Source organism: Chiloscyllium plagiosum, unplaced genomic scaffold (genome assembly GCF_037043375.1).
Source record: "Chiloscyllium plagiosum isolate Xiang-an unplaced genomic scaffold, Cpla_swu_hap1 HiC_scaffold_19, whole genome shotgun sequence".
In the NCBI taxonomy this organism is placed as follows: domain Eukaryota; kingdom Metazoa; phylum Chordata; class Chondrichthyes; order Orectolobiformes; family Hemiscylliidae; genus Chiloscyllium; species Chiloscyllium plagiosum.
In genome coordinates, this window is record NW_028270157.1 from 56720066 (window position 1) to 56735788 (window position 15723).

A 15723-nucleotide genomic window follows, 5' to 3' on the forward strand; every position below is an offset into this window, starting at 1 on the left:
GAAAGTGTCCTTCAAACTGTTCGTACTGCTTGAACAAAGAGAAAGATAATAGGCCTTCCCTTTGATAACTCAGATTTATGTTTACAATTTTAAAATAAAATGTTAAAATTCCAGTGAAGGTTTTTATGATGTATCACCCTCTGTAAGGAGTACTTGGTGGTGTTAAACAAAAGAGCTATGCAAATGGAGAGCTTGCCCCATACAGATCTGGTTTTTATGTCACTTGCACTATGCTGTTGTCTCAAAGCTCATGTCATTTAAGATGTTAAAGTCATTCTGGCCATCAAAGGTTTCAATTATGTAGTGACAATCACATGCTCTCACTTTCACAAGCTTTATATCAGAAATAAAGTGAGAATAGACCAGGAATACCATACAGTGAATAAAGTACAATTTATGGAAAATTCACACAAGTTTACATGAATGACAAGATCAAACTACCCCATAAAATCACTGAGAAATAGAAACTTTGAATGATCTGTTAGACATTAACCAATGACAAGTGTGACAAATGGGTTGGAAAAACCAGAGATACTGAGGTGGAAAATGTGGATCAAGAGATCAGGCAGTGATGACATTTATCAGAACTCAACAAATTATACATCAGCCCGCAAGAATGGCCTACATTGCTTTTTCTCCATTTTATTTGAATTTTGAGTTTGTTTTAGGTTAATTATTTAGTCATGTTTGGTATTTTGTTTATTTTTGGAAGGGCTTGTCTTTAAGACTTATGATTATAACGAATTAAATTCTGCACCTGAGAATTCCAACTGAGAATTCCCTCTTTTGTATTATTTGGAGGAGGGAGGTGAAAAGAAGAATGTAAACTAAGACTGACTATACTAGATACAGATTACTTTTATCATAAAGACCTCTTACTATTCAAGGTGTCTCTTTACCACAAACGTAGTGATGGAGTTGTGTCTTCAGCAAAAGTTTTATGTAAAGTTAAGTCAAGTGGGCTTTTTCCTCCATACTCCAAAGGACAATTCCTGCTTCTCAACATAAACAATGATGCACTTAACTGAAGGTGATCTTCTGTGCCTCAGCAGTTTGAAGAGAAAGACAAGCAGGAGAAATGGCTGCAGCATTTCTTTGTACCATTGACAGTTCATAACAGAATGAAGCTACAATGAGTTCCATGATGTTAATGCAATTATTATTAAGACAGTGTATGTTTTAAATCTTCAATTCCCTGAATAGGTGGAGACTATTTGCTCAGTTTGTTCCAGCAGTTTGTGCTGCACAAGATTTAGAGAAACCTAACAAAACAGCAGGTAGAGAAAGAGATCCATCATCGGCCAGGAGCAGACTGGAGTACTGACTTGCAACCGAAAGAAATACTGCTGTAATCAGCAAGAGCTATCTATTCTGGTTTTAAGTTCCATTAATTTTGTTAGTAGCAAATATATGTCAAAAACCCAAATTGACTGTAGTCAAAGGGGTGATTGATAGCACAATTATATGCACAATACATATTTTCTTTTGAAATTTGAATTGTATGCAATACAATTAAAGTGAGCTATTGTTCCAACTTAAAATTATACTCATTCCTTTTTTGCCTGATTTGCCCCTACCTCTGTCCAAGTAACTGGCTAAAAGGACAATGAGAGAAAGCATCGACTTGCAATAGTCCAGTTAAGAACATAAGAAGTAGGAGCAGGAGAAGGCCACCTGGCTCCTTGAGCCTGCTCCGCCATTCAATAAGATCACGGCTGATCTTTCCATGGACTCAGCTCCACTTACCTGCCCACTTACTGTAACCCTTAATTTCTTTACTGTTCAAAAATCTATCTTTGCCTTAAAAACATTCAATGGGGCAACCTCAACTGTGTCCCCGGGCAGGGAATTCCACAGATTCACAACCATTTCTCTTCAACTCAGTCCTAAACTTGCTCCCCCTTATTTTGAGGCTAAGCCCCCTAGTTCTAGTTCTAGTTTCACCCACCAGTACAAACAACACCTCTGCTTCTATTTTATCTATTCCTTACATAATTTTAACCCCAGATCTGTCACAAGCTAGTTACCAACTGTTGAAATTACACTACTTGCGTAACAAGCAAATGAAGTTGCCCTGCAGCAGTTCTTCCTGGTTTAACAAAATAAGTTTTTGTCACATGATTCTTAGGTCTTTCGTCCCCCATATCCCAGCACAGTCAGTTAAACTACCAGCACTCACTGTGCGCACGAAGAAAAGCTATTTACATTAGAAACCCAAAGATTAGCAAAGTTTACAGATAAAACCACCATATATTAGGAATGACAAACCTTGCAAAATGTCAATGGCACATCACAAATAGGCATTATTATTGGCCAGAGATACCTTTATTACTGTTTAATAATATCAAAGGCATGAAAATGGATTTTAAATTATGCATTTCATGTTCATCAGGAAGTTATTCTACAGAAAACAGAAGCTTGAACTAGCTATACAACAGGATTAAAAGTTATAAAAATCTAAAAGTCATTGATATACTTTACATAATTTAATTCTTTAAATCAATTTCCAAAACATTTTTCCTTATTTAACACTTAACAGTATAAGAAAATTATCTACTTAAATAGAAAATCCATCTGTTTACATATTTACATATAAATACATTTATCCTATGATAGGCATTCTTTAATTTAAGACGCTTTGCATCCATTGACTAATGCTAAAGAAAGAACTCAATGTCTAATTCACACACTAGAATACTCAGCACTTGCACATTTGAAAGTGCTCAAAATGTTTTAGTGAGCTTCTGAGTAGACCTGGTTTTCATTTTATAACAGTAGTTATTCAGATGCTTGCAAGACCCATTGTTGAACTGATTTGGATTATTCTTTCTTGACAAAGAAATCAATGATGAATTCATCGAAGATATTCTGGAAGTTCAACCTGAAAAAAGGGTTAATGTTTTAATATTTATATACCATTAATATTTTCAGTAAAATACACATGATTCATTCTATATTATTTACTTTGGATCATATACATTCAGTAAGTTCGTTATAACCACAGTATAATATTTCTAATTAGATTAGATTAGATTCCCTACAGTGTGGAAACAGGATCTTCAACTCAATCAGTCCACACCGACTCTCCAAAGAGTAATCCACCCAGACCCATTTCCCTTTGACTAACACACCTAGCACAATGAGCAATTTAGCATGGCCAATTCACCTGACCTGCACATCTTTGAACTGTGGGAGGAAACCGGAGCACCTGGAGGAAACCCACGCAGACACGGGGAGAATGTGCAAACTCCACACAGACATTCCCCAAAGGGTGGAATCAAACCTGGAACCCTGGCGCTATGAGGCAGCAGTGCTAACCACTGAGCCACTGTGCTGCCCCCAAAGATATTTTGTGAATAATCTGGATGCATTGACCAAAGCAGACATAGGAATTGTGGATATGGGAAACAAACAGATGCGGAATATGATGCTTTTGGCAGCCTAAGGCTGAGGCATGGTCTTGTGATAACAGTGTACCAAGCAATTCATGCAAATGCAATTATACTATCATTACTAACATGCAAAGTGGAATTTCAATCCTTAACTGTGTTTTTAATCTATCACTATATCTGGTTAGGTAGCATGTGTATTTCTTAAGGTATTTTGATTGTCTTTATTTGTAATTAAAGTTTTATTTGCTTGGCATGGACTGAGTTCATTCACCTATCAGTTAAGTCATAACAAGATTGTCCTTGCAATGTAAATTTGGTGACTTTACTTAAAGCCACAGCATCAGATAAGCTTATCCTGATCAGTTGACATGAATACTTAAGTGCTTTTTCCCCTGTGTCTACAATAAAGTGTTAACTGGCTGTAGAATTTGGTGACAATTATTTGGTTAAATAAACACATTCAGGCCTATGGCACAAATAATAATATTAAGGAAGCAAATAACTCTCTGTTGTCATCACAAGTTCAACTTGGCACTAGTTAGACCATATCTGGAATACTGTGAATAGTTCTGGTCCCCTTATTTAAGGAAAGACATACTGGCAGCCTAGGGAAGGTGCACGAGATTGATTCTTGGTATGGACAGATTTTCTTATGAGGAGAGATTGAATAGATTGGGCTTCTGCGTATTGAAGGTTAGAAGAATTAGAGAAGACCTTAATGAAACATATAAGAATATTAGAGAAGTAGATTGGGTGGATTTGGGAGGGGTCACTGCCCCTTGTGGAACAGTCTTGGACCAAAGGGCATAATCTCAGAATTTGTGGTCATCCATTTAAGACAGAGATGAGAAGTTTTATTTCTCTGAGGCTAGTTAGCCTGTAGAATTGTTTACCATAGAGAGTTGTCGAGGCTGGGTCCTAAGTATATTCACGATTGAGATACACAGATTTTTAAATCAGTAAGGGAACCAGGAGTTGTGGGGAGAAGGTCGGAAAGGTGGGGAGAAGGTCGGAAAGCTGGGGAGAAGGTCGGAAAGCTGGGGAGAAGGTCGGAAAGCTGGGGAGAAGGTCGGAAAGATGGGGAGAAGGTCAGAAAGCTGGGGAGAAGGTCGGAAAGGTGGGGAGAAGGTCGGAAAGGTGGGGAGAAGGTCGGAAAGGTGGGGAGAAGGTCGGAAAGCTGAGTTGAGGATTATCAGTTCAGCCTTGATCTCACTGAATAACCAAACTGGGTCGATAAGCTAAAGGACCTACTTTTTCTCCTACATCTTATGGTCTAATCTAGTTTATTATACATTACAGTAAATGATTACTTGATATTATCTCTACATTGTAATGTATTACCTCATCTTAAATAATTTAAAGGTCCATCTACAATGATGTTGGAAGCATAAGATTCTATTCTGTATAATTATACCATAAATACGATTAACACCTCATCCCTGCAGGGAACATGTGCTGAACTTTCAACTATGGAAGCACAAAGATCCGTGATAAAAATTTGCAAAATAATTGTCTAAGATTTTTCATTAATTTCCTTGTAACTTACAGGTCTTAGCTGCTTTATACTGCTTGAGCGGATAGCTGCCATTAGTTCATCATGGAATGTCCTCTGAGGAGTTACTGGCCTTGACCCATTCTCTGACCTTTGCTCTGAAATTGGTCTTAAAGATTTTTTGAGATCCTTTAAAATGTGGTCTTCTTTATTCGTCTTCTTATTTTTACCTTTGCTTTTCCTGACTTTGCCATTTTCCTGGACACTCTGTGGTTTCATCTTGGACAACTCTTGAAGCTTAATGGCTTCAGCTATATTTCTACTTGGGGTCGATTGTATTGGTAATGGAGGCGGTGGTGGTGGCTGAGGAATTACAAGCTTCTCTGGAAGAGGAGGAGGAGGAGGGGGTGGTGGTGGAGGTGGAACAGGAGATTTCTGAGAATTTATTTTTTTGACTACTTTAGGAGATGACCAGGGTGAGCTCTTTGGAGAAGCACGTGGAGAGGATCTTGGTGAGTCTCTCTGCAAAGCAAATGTTCTTCGGTTTGTTGGTTCCACAATGCCAAGCATTTTGTCCATTTCCTGCTGTTGCTTTTGCTCCTGGAGGCGTTTTTGCCTCAGTTTGTCCAGGTTTCTGGTTAGGATACTAGTCATTGCCATCCGTGGTCCTGCCAGTTCAAAATGATAACCTAATTTCATAAGGTTTTCATTATTTTTAAGAAGATTGGCTATTTCCATTTCAACCTGTCCTCCACATATATGCCTTTGATTATGGAATCTTAGTTCTGTTAATACATTATTATACTGTATCGCTCTAATGATAGCCAAGATTCCTTTGCCTGAGATATAGTTTGAGTCAATATTAAGATTGGTGATGCTTCTGTTAACTTGTAACATATCAGCTAGTGCACATGCCACATGGTCATCAGCATGAGTGTTGGCCAAACTCAAAATTTTGACAACTGTATTATATTTCAGAGCTTCTGCAATGAGTGTAAATGTTGCAACACTTATGTTCTCAATATTATTCAGATTGATTTCTGTTTTCTCCGGGTCATTGTTCTTAATGCTCTCAAGAATGTCATCAATAAATGCTGCATTTCCACTTGGTGAGCTAGCAGTTGCTTTGAGATTTGGATCATCTTCTGTCAATTTCCCTTTGTTATGCTGCAAAATATGGTTTTGCATTGACTGATTATTAATATGCCCATTACATGAGTGTGGTCCAGCCTCTCCATTTTTGCTTACTGATCTGATGTCTAAAGATTTGTCATCATCATCTTCCTCCTCTTTCTCTTCCTCTGTTATATCATCTTCAGCCTCCTCTTCTGTTTCTTCTGATGTGCATTCATCTATGTCTACTTCGACCTCTGATTGACCCCCTTCACTTTCAGTTTCACAGTCTTCTTCAGTATCTCCTTTCTGAGCTTCATTGCTTTGTGTCTGAAATTAACATTGATCAATAAATACCAGAAATAGCAAAGTATGCACATTGCTTCAGCCAAGCTATGTGTTGCAATTGAGAATTAAAGTGACATGCTACCCTGTCCCTCTCCCCCTTTAGTATACATTTCTAAATGTTCCAAACATTTCTAATGGCTGTTTCATAAGATGGAACGTGAGTATTGCTGAAAAAAAGGACATATTTTGGCTAGATGTTTCATCTTGCACTAATCAGGACAATTCACAAGAATACCAATTTAAAAAGAAAACAATATTTTGTATTATGTGAGAAGAAAGTTGATTGGTTAGCATGTACACTGTTTCAAAGAGGTGTTGCTCTGCGAAGAATGTAGCAGTTAGATGAAGACTGATAGGACATACATTTGTGCCAGTTTTGACTCAAATAGGGGGTAGTATCTTTTTCTCAGTAATATACAAATTATTTAAAACTCTTCTTTGTTTTTGGTATAAATAGTTGTTTGTGAAGTCAGAAGAACATATTGTTTACATGTAGTCATAGAGTCAGAGAGATGTACAGTATGGAAACAGACCCTTTGGTATAACTCGTCAATGCCGACCAGTTATCCTTACCTACTCTAGTCCCACTTGCCAGTACTTGATCCATATCCCTTTAAACCTTTCCTAGTTATTTACCAATCCAGATGTCCTTTAAATGTTGCAATTGTACCAACCTATACCACTTCCTCTGATAGCTCATTCCATGCATGCACTATCCTCTGTGTGAAAAAGTTGATCCTTAGATCTCTTTTATACCTTTCCACTCCCACCCTAAACCTATGCCCTCTAGTTCTGGACTCCCTCACCACAGGGAAAAGATCTTGTCTATTCACACTATCCATGCCCCTCATGATTTTATATACCTCTATAAGGTCACCCCTCAGCCTTCAACACCCCGGAAAAACAGCCCCAGTCTATGCAGCCTCTACTTATAACTCAAATGCTCCAACCCAGGCAACATCCTTGTAAATCTTTTCCAAACCCTTTCAAGTTTCACACCATCCTTCCAATAGGAGGGAGACCAGAATTGCACACAATATTCGAAACATGGATTAACCAATGTCCTCTACATGACCTCCCAACTCCTATACTCAATGTACTGACAAATAAAGGAAATCATAACAAATGCCTTCTTCATTATCCTATCTACCTGTGCCTCCACTTTCAAGGAACTATGAACCTGCACTCCAAGGTCTCTTTGTTCAGCGATACTCTCCAGGACCTTACCATTAAGTGTATAAGTGTTGCTCTGATTTGCCTTTCCAAAATGCAGCAGCTCATATTTATCTAAATTAAACTCCATCTGCCTGTCCCCATTGGCCCATCTGATCAAGATCCCATTGTAATGAGTTAACCTTCTTTGCTGTCCACTACACCTCTAATGTTGATGTCATCTGCAAACTTACTAACTATACCTCTTATGCTCATATCCAAATCATTTACATAAATGATGAAAAGTAGTGTACCCAGCACCGATCCTTGTGGCACTCCACTGGTCACAGGCCTCCAGTCTGAAAGGCAGCCCTTCACCATCACCCTCATTCTGCTACCTTCGAGCCACTTCTGCATCCAAATGGCTAGTTCTCCCTGTATTTTATGAGATCCAACCTTGCTAACCAGTGTCCCATGGGGAACTTTGTTGAATGCCTTACTGAAGTCCATACAGATCACATCCATTGCTCTGCCCTCATCAATTCTCTCCGTCACTTCTTCAAAAAACTCAATCAAGTTTGTGAGACATGTTTTCCCAAGCACAAAGCCACATTGACTATCTCTACTGAGTCCTTGCCTTTCCAAATACATGAAAATGGTGTCCCTCAGGATTCCCTGCAACAACTTGCCCACCACTGATGTCAGGCTCACCAGTCTACAGTTCCCTGGCTTGTCCTTACCACCCTTCTTAAACAGTGGCACCACGTTAGCCAACCTCCAGTCTTCCAGCACCTCACCTGTGACTATCGATGATACAAGTATCTCAGCAAGGGTCCCAGAAATCACTTCCCTAACTTCCCACAGAGTTTTAGGGTACACCTGATCATGTCCTGGGGATTTATCCACCTTTATGCATTTTAAGACATCCAACACCTCATCCTTTGTTATATGGATATTTTTCAAGATGTCACCATCATCCTATATCTTCCATGTCCTTTTCCACTGTAAACACTGATGCAAAATACTCGTTTAGTATCTGCCCCATCTCTTGCAGTTCCACACAAAGGTTGCCTTGCTGATTTTTGAGGGGCCCTATTCTCTACCTAGTTACCCTTTTGTCTTTAATGTGTTTATAGAATCCCTTTGGATTCTCCTTAACCCTAATAGCTAAAGCTGTCTCATGTCCCCTTTTTGCCCTCCTGATTTTCCTCTTAAGTATACTCCTATTGTTTTTATACTCTTCTAAGTATTCACTCGATCCCTGCTGTCTATACATGACATATGCTTCCTCCTTTTTCTTTACCAAAACCTCAATTACAGAAAGAACTGTTCTCAGCTACACTTACAGTCAGAATGATATAATGGACTGGACAGGGTTAATGAAGGATTCCTTCGAACAGTTTTGGATGAATGCCCAGGATAAGATAGAGGATTAAATAATTCTCAAGTTACCAATAATGTACTGTAGGATTGCTAGAGTCTTGAATAGACTGAGGAATCTTAAAACAGGTTGACTTACTAACCCTAACATCTATGGGTGCACAAACAAATGGGTGCAGAATTCTTCAAACTCCTTGGCAGTATCTTGAATGATTTATTGGAATTGAGAATTAGGGGATACCAATATAGTGACAAAGGAAAAAAACAAATCAATGTTTCAGACCCATTAATTTGACTTCAGTTTTAGGCAAAATATTAGAAGCGATGGAAACCATGAGTACCTTGACAGTGTAAGTATTGCTAAGGAGTGCCAATATGATTCTGAGTTGGACTGTACAACAAGTAGCCAATTTGTGCAGTGACTGGAAATTTACTGTAAACATCCAAAAGAGGTTGGGATGAGATTCTGAGTGAGGGCACTGTAGTGTTTAGAAGGTAACTGGACATTGCTAGGTATGTCTTGCAGCCACTGCAAGCTCCTGAAACTTTTGTGTTTGAGTCTGGCGTGTAAGAAGTCTTCCATTTTTTTTTCTCCTGAAATTAGCATGAGTTTTAAATTCTTTTTCAGCCACTCAGGAGGTTTGGAAGTCAGTTGAGGATCATGGCATGCAAAAGATACAGAATGATCTTTTGTAGTCCTTTGGAACATTGGACTTAGAAGGAAGACAAGGCCATTCAGTCCTGTGAACCTGCTCTGCCATTCAATGAGATTCTGGCTGATCTTTTCTGCTGCCCACTGTAACCCCTGGCTCTCTTGTTTATCAAAATTCTATTGATTTCTGCCTTGAGTAAATTAAATGAACAGCCTCCATGCTCATTTCCATTTTATTCCTAAATTATGCCCCCTTATTCCAGTTTCCCATATTAGAGGAAACATTGTCCTGCTTATGCACACCATCAAGTCCCATAGACATTGTCTATGGTTTGCCTCATTATTCTAAACCCCAACAGGTATAGGCCCAACCTGTTCAAACTTCCTTCATTCCAGGACTAAAATCTATCAGAGATTTTCAGAACTACTTCTAAAGTAATCCTTTTTTCAAACACGGAGACCAAATCTTACCAAGAATATCAAGGTACTGTAAAAGATCCCTACTTTTAGATTTCTTTTATTCTTTCATAGGATACGGATATCACTGGCTGGCCACCATTTTATTGCCTGTCCCTAATTGCTCTTGAGAACGTGGTGCTGAATTGCTACCTTGAATCTCTGGAATTTTGACCCAGCGACAGTGAAGAAATGGTGATATATTTCCATATTAGGATGTTGAGTGGCTTGAGGAGGAACTTGCAGGTGATTGTGTTCCCATGTATCTGCTGCCATTGTCTTTCTAGATGGAAGTGCTCATAGGCTTGGAAGGTGCATTTCAAAGATCTTTGTGAATTTCCAATTCCCTTGCAATTGGCACCAACATTCCATTTGCCTTCCTAATCAGTTGCTGTAACTTCTCATGATTCTACATATTTGCTTCCATTTAAATAGCATACTGATTTTCTACTTTTCCTGACAAAATGGACAAATTCACGTTTTCCCACATTATATGCAATCTGCCAAATTTTTGTCCACTTAACCGATTTACATCCCTTTTCAGACTCTGTATCTCATCTTGACAACTTACCTTCCTATCTATTTTGGTTTCATTGGCAAACATCAATCTTTTCAGTCAGTGATGTAGATTGTTAATGGTTGAGACCCCAAATTCTGATTCCTACTGCACTCCAATAGTTACAGTTTGGGAACCAAACAAATACCTATTTGTTCCTATTCTCTTCTTCCAGTCAGGCAACCAATCCTTTAACTACGCTATCCCCACATCAAGTGGCCTTTTTAGGATGGCCTTTTGGAAATCCAAGTACAGCACACATTGCCCTTTATCCACCTTGCTTGTTACTTCCTCAAAAAATTGAAAGTAAATATAATTTCCCTTTCACAAAAACCATGGTTTACTGTGCCCGATCACATTATGATTTTCTATGTATCTTGCTGTAACACCCTTAGTAATGGATTTTTAGCATTTCTGTATGACAGGTGTTAGGCTATCTTGTCTATAGTTTCCTGATTTCAATCTCCCTCCTTTGTTTTGTGTTGGATATTACATTTCTGGCTTCATTTTACATTATTAGAACAGTTAGGTTTGGTGCCATCTATATCAAGACTTTACATAGGAGTAAGATTTTTTTTCCTCCACAAACTCATTCCTATTCAAGGCATTTTAGAAAAATGGGGTAAGTGGATATGGTGCAATGATCAGTTACAAAAAGCAAACACCAAATTGAAACTTGTAACATAGCACTCAGCTAATGTTTCTTGCCTTCATGTGAGCAAACTCATCATTACACAATAAAGTCTAACAATTGTGATTATTGCAAGGTTTCTATGTTCACATGAATCAGCAATATATATTCAGATGTACAAATGAGGTCAAAGATCTTATCATCTGTTATGAAACACAGCTGACCAATTCATGGCTCCACACTCTAGAATTGCAAGTGAGGATTTCCAAGTTCATTTTCCTTTTGTCTGTTCATCATTCCTCAATGTTTCTGCATAAATTATAAAAACGTTATTATGCTGCTGTTTGTTAATAGAACATGTTTCCTCCAATGACCTAGTGGATTCTTTAGGCAGTTAACACTGTCATTGGAAATGAAGGCAGGGATTAGTTGATGGAACATTACCTTATAAAGAAATAACAAAACATATACAAAAACACAACATGCATTTCTACTACCAAAAACATTCTCAGTGCTTTACCAGGAAGGGGAAGGAAAGGTGAAGCCCTAGAGCCAACTGGTTCAAAAGTTGAGTTTTTACAAGCTTTAAAAGGAAGATCAATTTGAATTTTATGCACATTTAACATTTTCATGGTCAGAAGTTCACGAAATGTTATCAGTTCCAAAAGCTTAATGAGACAAATTACAGAAGGATGCTGTCCTCCAACTATTACATGTTTTGGTTTCTTTCTACTTTTTGACTTGAGGCTGTACAATTTTCAAAAAGTCTAAAGTTGTTGAGTTGTTTAATTGGAGTTTACATCAACTGATAACAAGGAACTGAGATGAAGGATCTTTACAGGATAAACAAAACTGGCAGAGCGTCAGCAACTAGAGAAGACGGATTTAAGATAATTGACAAAATAAGTTTGGGTGAAATGTGGATTTTTTTCCAATATTGTAGCGTTAATGATCTGGAATCTATTGTCTGAAAGGCCGGTGGAAACTGATTCAAAATCACTTGCAGTAGGAAATGAGATATAATAAAAACGAAAAGAGACTGTTTACAAGAGACGGAACAGAGAACTACGACTAATTTGAAAAATCTCTACAGAGGCACGATGCGCCAAATACCTTCTGTTTGTTTTATGGAAATCTAGATTTGGGGAAAAGACTTTGTTCTGTCATGATGTCAAGTTCTGGATTGAGCACTCACTTGGTTTAGTTCGGCCGAAAGTCTCTCATTTTCTAACAGTTTCTGTGTTTCGTGTTCCCAGTACGCCATCAAAGCCTCTCTGCTGAACGTTCCTTGAGGGGTTTTATCTGTTTGGTCTTTCTGCCGGAGCCCAATGGGTACAAATCTATCCGGTTCCATATCCTCCAACTCCATCTCCAGCTCCTTTAGCTCATCCGAGGTCAGAGAAGCAAGGATTTCATCCTCGTCTATGTCCTCGTACTTTTGCAGTTCTTTCCTGTAACCGAACTGCGACATGTCAATATATCGCCGAGCTGTCTGAAGACGAAAACTGAAAGGAAAAGTTTTATTTTCTCTCTTTTCTGACTAACCAGCGTGGGCTGCGCTCGGTGAGATGGGTCTCCGGGCTGTTGTAGGTAACTTTTAAAGAGGCGGCTGAGGTCATCATGTGCTCGCTGTTCTAACAATGTATGAACGCATGTTCCATTTTCAGCAACAGACGTCACCAGAGACAGTTCAAATTAAAGTACCATCCTGTCCAGACACCTCATTCCATTACAGCAGGGGCTCCCAGTCCAGCATTCTTATCCCCCTGCCCACCAAATCCAAAGGCTACAGCTCCCAGACACCTGAGACACAGCAACAAGTCCCTAAAGCATTCTCCCTCCCTCTGTCACCCACTCACTCCAAGCTCCCATTAAAAAACAGCCCGGGCTCAGAAAATTCCCTACAGATTGCTCCCATTAATAGTCCTACTTTTAGTTTTTCTACAAGGCGGTGTGGAGGGGAAAAAAGGCTTTTGTACGGTTCTAGAGAAATTACTAAACTGGATTCCCACCAAAACGAACAAAATGTGAGGTCCCACATTAGAAACTCGGAGTGCAAAACGATAAAGGTTAGGTTTTAAAATTAGTTTAAAGACGTTTGGGGGAGGAACAATGGCTAGGGTTACATGGAGCGAAGTGGAGATTTTGAAAAGCCGTGACAAAAATCAACTATGTCAATCCACATACAATAGGAAATTGACCGAGACAGATCATTACAAGCGCAGCTATGTGGACATACTGTACATTGCAATCACACTATTTATAGGCACGGTACGTTACACTCCACCCGTTTAGAGATTCCGTTATATTCACACGAGTGCTACTTTATAAAATCGACAGTCTTTCTGTTGCATTACTGCCCCAATCACATTTTGCAGGCTTTTAAATGAATGAAGAATATAATGGGAAGAGTTGGTCATGGAACACCTTGACTCTGTTCTGACCACGGATAACCGTTCACCTTTACTCGAACTCCATATCACCCTAACGTGTACCTTGCAGTGCTGAAAATACTAGAGATTAGCATTGTGTATGTTCATCGAAAATCAAGCGAGCATTTTATTGGTGCTCCGTAGAGCACTGACAGAACTTAGGTCAGATCAGGCCGTACAGTTGGAAGAGCACATCTGGCACTTAAAGAATGTCTACCCTACAGTGGAAAGATGATGGGCGCAATTTAAACTCCGGCCGAAATGCGCCAATTTCGGAAAGATGGAGCATGTTATGACATTGGCTGCATTTGGAGCTGGATGGAACTGTATAACTGTCGGGTGTGTGTGGTTGTTGTCACTTTTCTCATCTGATACCAAGCACCAAAAATAAAACTGTCTCAGCCTGCGGCGTATGAAACAATGAAGCAGTTATGAAGCAACGTGGCAACTGCAGGGATTGGAAACGGTTCAGCTTCGTCTGGAAATTGGAAACGGCCTTGGAGTTGCTACAAGCATTTTATTAGTCGACGCCTAGGAGCGCGGCACAAATACTCTCTTTTCTAAACCGCATAAATTCATTAACACTAGCTTTTTCGTGTGCTAATGAAGACATTGTTTGGCTAAATTTAATTTAAAGCTTGATCTTTTTAAAATAAATACCCCCTAAAACTCCATGGAGGAGCATCGAGGTCCTCATGTGTAGGGTTACAGTTTGTCACTTAAATCGTTTAAATTATTAGTTTTGAAACAAAAAGGTGCATCGAGATTTCTTTTTCCAAAAGCACAGGCAATTTTCCTAACGGTTGAAACATAGAATAGGAGAGCGGTCAATCGGTACCGTTTTCATATTTCAATTTCAAAAGAGGACTAGAGAGAACCGAAACCATGTTATTGACCGAACATTTGAAAATGAGGAAAAAAAAGTTTCTGGAAAAGGTCAGCAGGACTGGCAGCATCTGTGGTGAGAAATCAGAGTTAACGTTTCAGGTTTGGTGACCCTTCTTCAGAACAACTTAAAATGAAACACTGAATATCACTTTCCGAAGCTCCACTGGCTACAGACCCTAAGTCATAAATAACGATATTGAGCCCAAAGTGGCAAAAATAAACTACACAATCGTGAACCAACCAATTGCCCATTAAATCCAAAGTGCAAAGCAAAGATGATCACAATCCTATCTGTAGACAGTGGTTGGTGTTGAATATTGGACTGCACCCAAGAGGGCTAAAATACAGGTTGTCCTCCTATAAGGCTGGGTTGTTCCAGCAAAACCTCCCTTAATGGCACACGGGGAAAGTGGAGTTAGGGGCAGACCAGCAAAACAAAACCACTCCTAATCGCTCAAAAATCACCCAAAAAGCCTAACACAAAATGTAGCACAGCCAGAATAAAGGTTTAAATCATCTATTAACAAAAGTAGATTACATTGAAAAAATATTGCTAATGCAGGGACAGAGGGTCATCATCGCAGAAATGGATGGCTGATTCATTGTCTTCTATTTCCTGAGGGCTGGTTTAGATTGTGCGATATGCAGGTAGAAAAACAAATTAGAAAGGCAAATGGTATGTATAAGATCATTTAAGTCCTGCAGGAATTATATAGGGAAATATTCTTCTCTCAGAGGGAGAGCAATGAACATTCATTAGTTTAATTTTTGAGATGAGACTGCTCAACTTATAGCATTGTACCTCTCACGGCAGCTGACGTAGGAGGACACTCAGAATGAAGTTGGCGAAACGATCGTCACTGGGATTGTGCTATTGCAAACAGAGGTCAGAGTTCTTGAAAATACCGTTCCCTAATTCTTCAGCAACGTTATGGTCAAATTGCGCTGCCGAAACACGCTTTATACAAGAACTGCCTGTACCTAGAGCAAGTTTTAAAATGGCAATATTAGTGTTTGTTGTGATGTGTGAAATTATAGCAAATTCATAATTCTCTTTACTTTCTAAAACATTAATAGACACACCTACTTCAAATCTTGATCTTGTACTTTCAATTGTGTAGGAACCATGTGGTTCAGGGATTGTATTAATCTCATCTATCACAGCAATAGACCAAAAACTGGTTAATATCAGATGAGAGTCAATTTTCATGATACCAAACTATCAAAGTGG

General features: G+C 38.9%; 1 protein-coding gene across 1 annotated transcript; it reads right to left on the reverse strand.

Annotated features, from left to right (window-relative positions):
• Positions 1-318: 318 nt before the first annotated feature.
• On the reverse strand, positions 319-12757 carry LOC122559533 (leiomodin-2-like). Its single transcript, XM_043709142.2, has 3 exons — positions 12368-12757; positions 4939-6327; positions 319-2881 (listed from the first exon to the last, which is right to left on the reverse strand). The coding sequence occupies exons 1-3, from the start codon at positions 12641-12643 to the stop codon at positions 2855-2857; spliced, it is 1692 nt and encodes a 563-aa protein (XP_043565077.2). The 5' UTR covers positions 12644-12757; the 3' UTR covers positions 319-2854.
• Between the last annotated feature and the right edge of the window lie 2966 nt (positions 12758-15723).

What these genes read in the sequence shown, in the direction of transcription:
- LOC122559533 (XM_043709142.2), bottom strand. Translation starts at nt 12,643, where the DNA reads ATGTCGCAGTTCGGTTACAGGAAAGAACTGCAAAAGTACGAGGACATA. An exon ending in TTTCGGCCGAACTAAACCAA is followed by an intron (nt 6,328 to 12,367) that starts GTGAGTGCTCAA and finishes TGTTAATTTCAG; the next exon opens with ACACAAAGCAATGAAGCTCA. An exon ending in GTATAAAGCAGCTAAGACCT is followed by an intron (nt 2,882 to 4,938) that starts GTAAGTTACAAG and finishes CCCTTTTTTCAG; the next exon opens with GTTGAACTTCCAGAATATCT.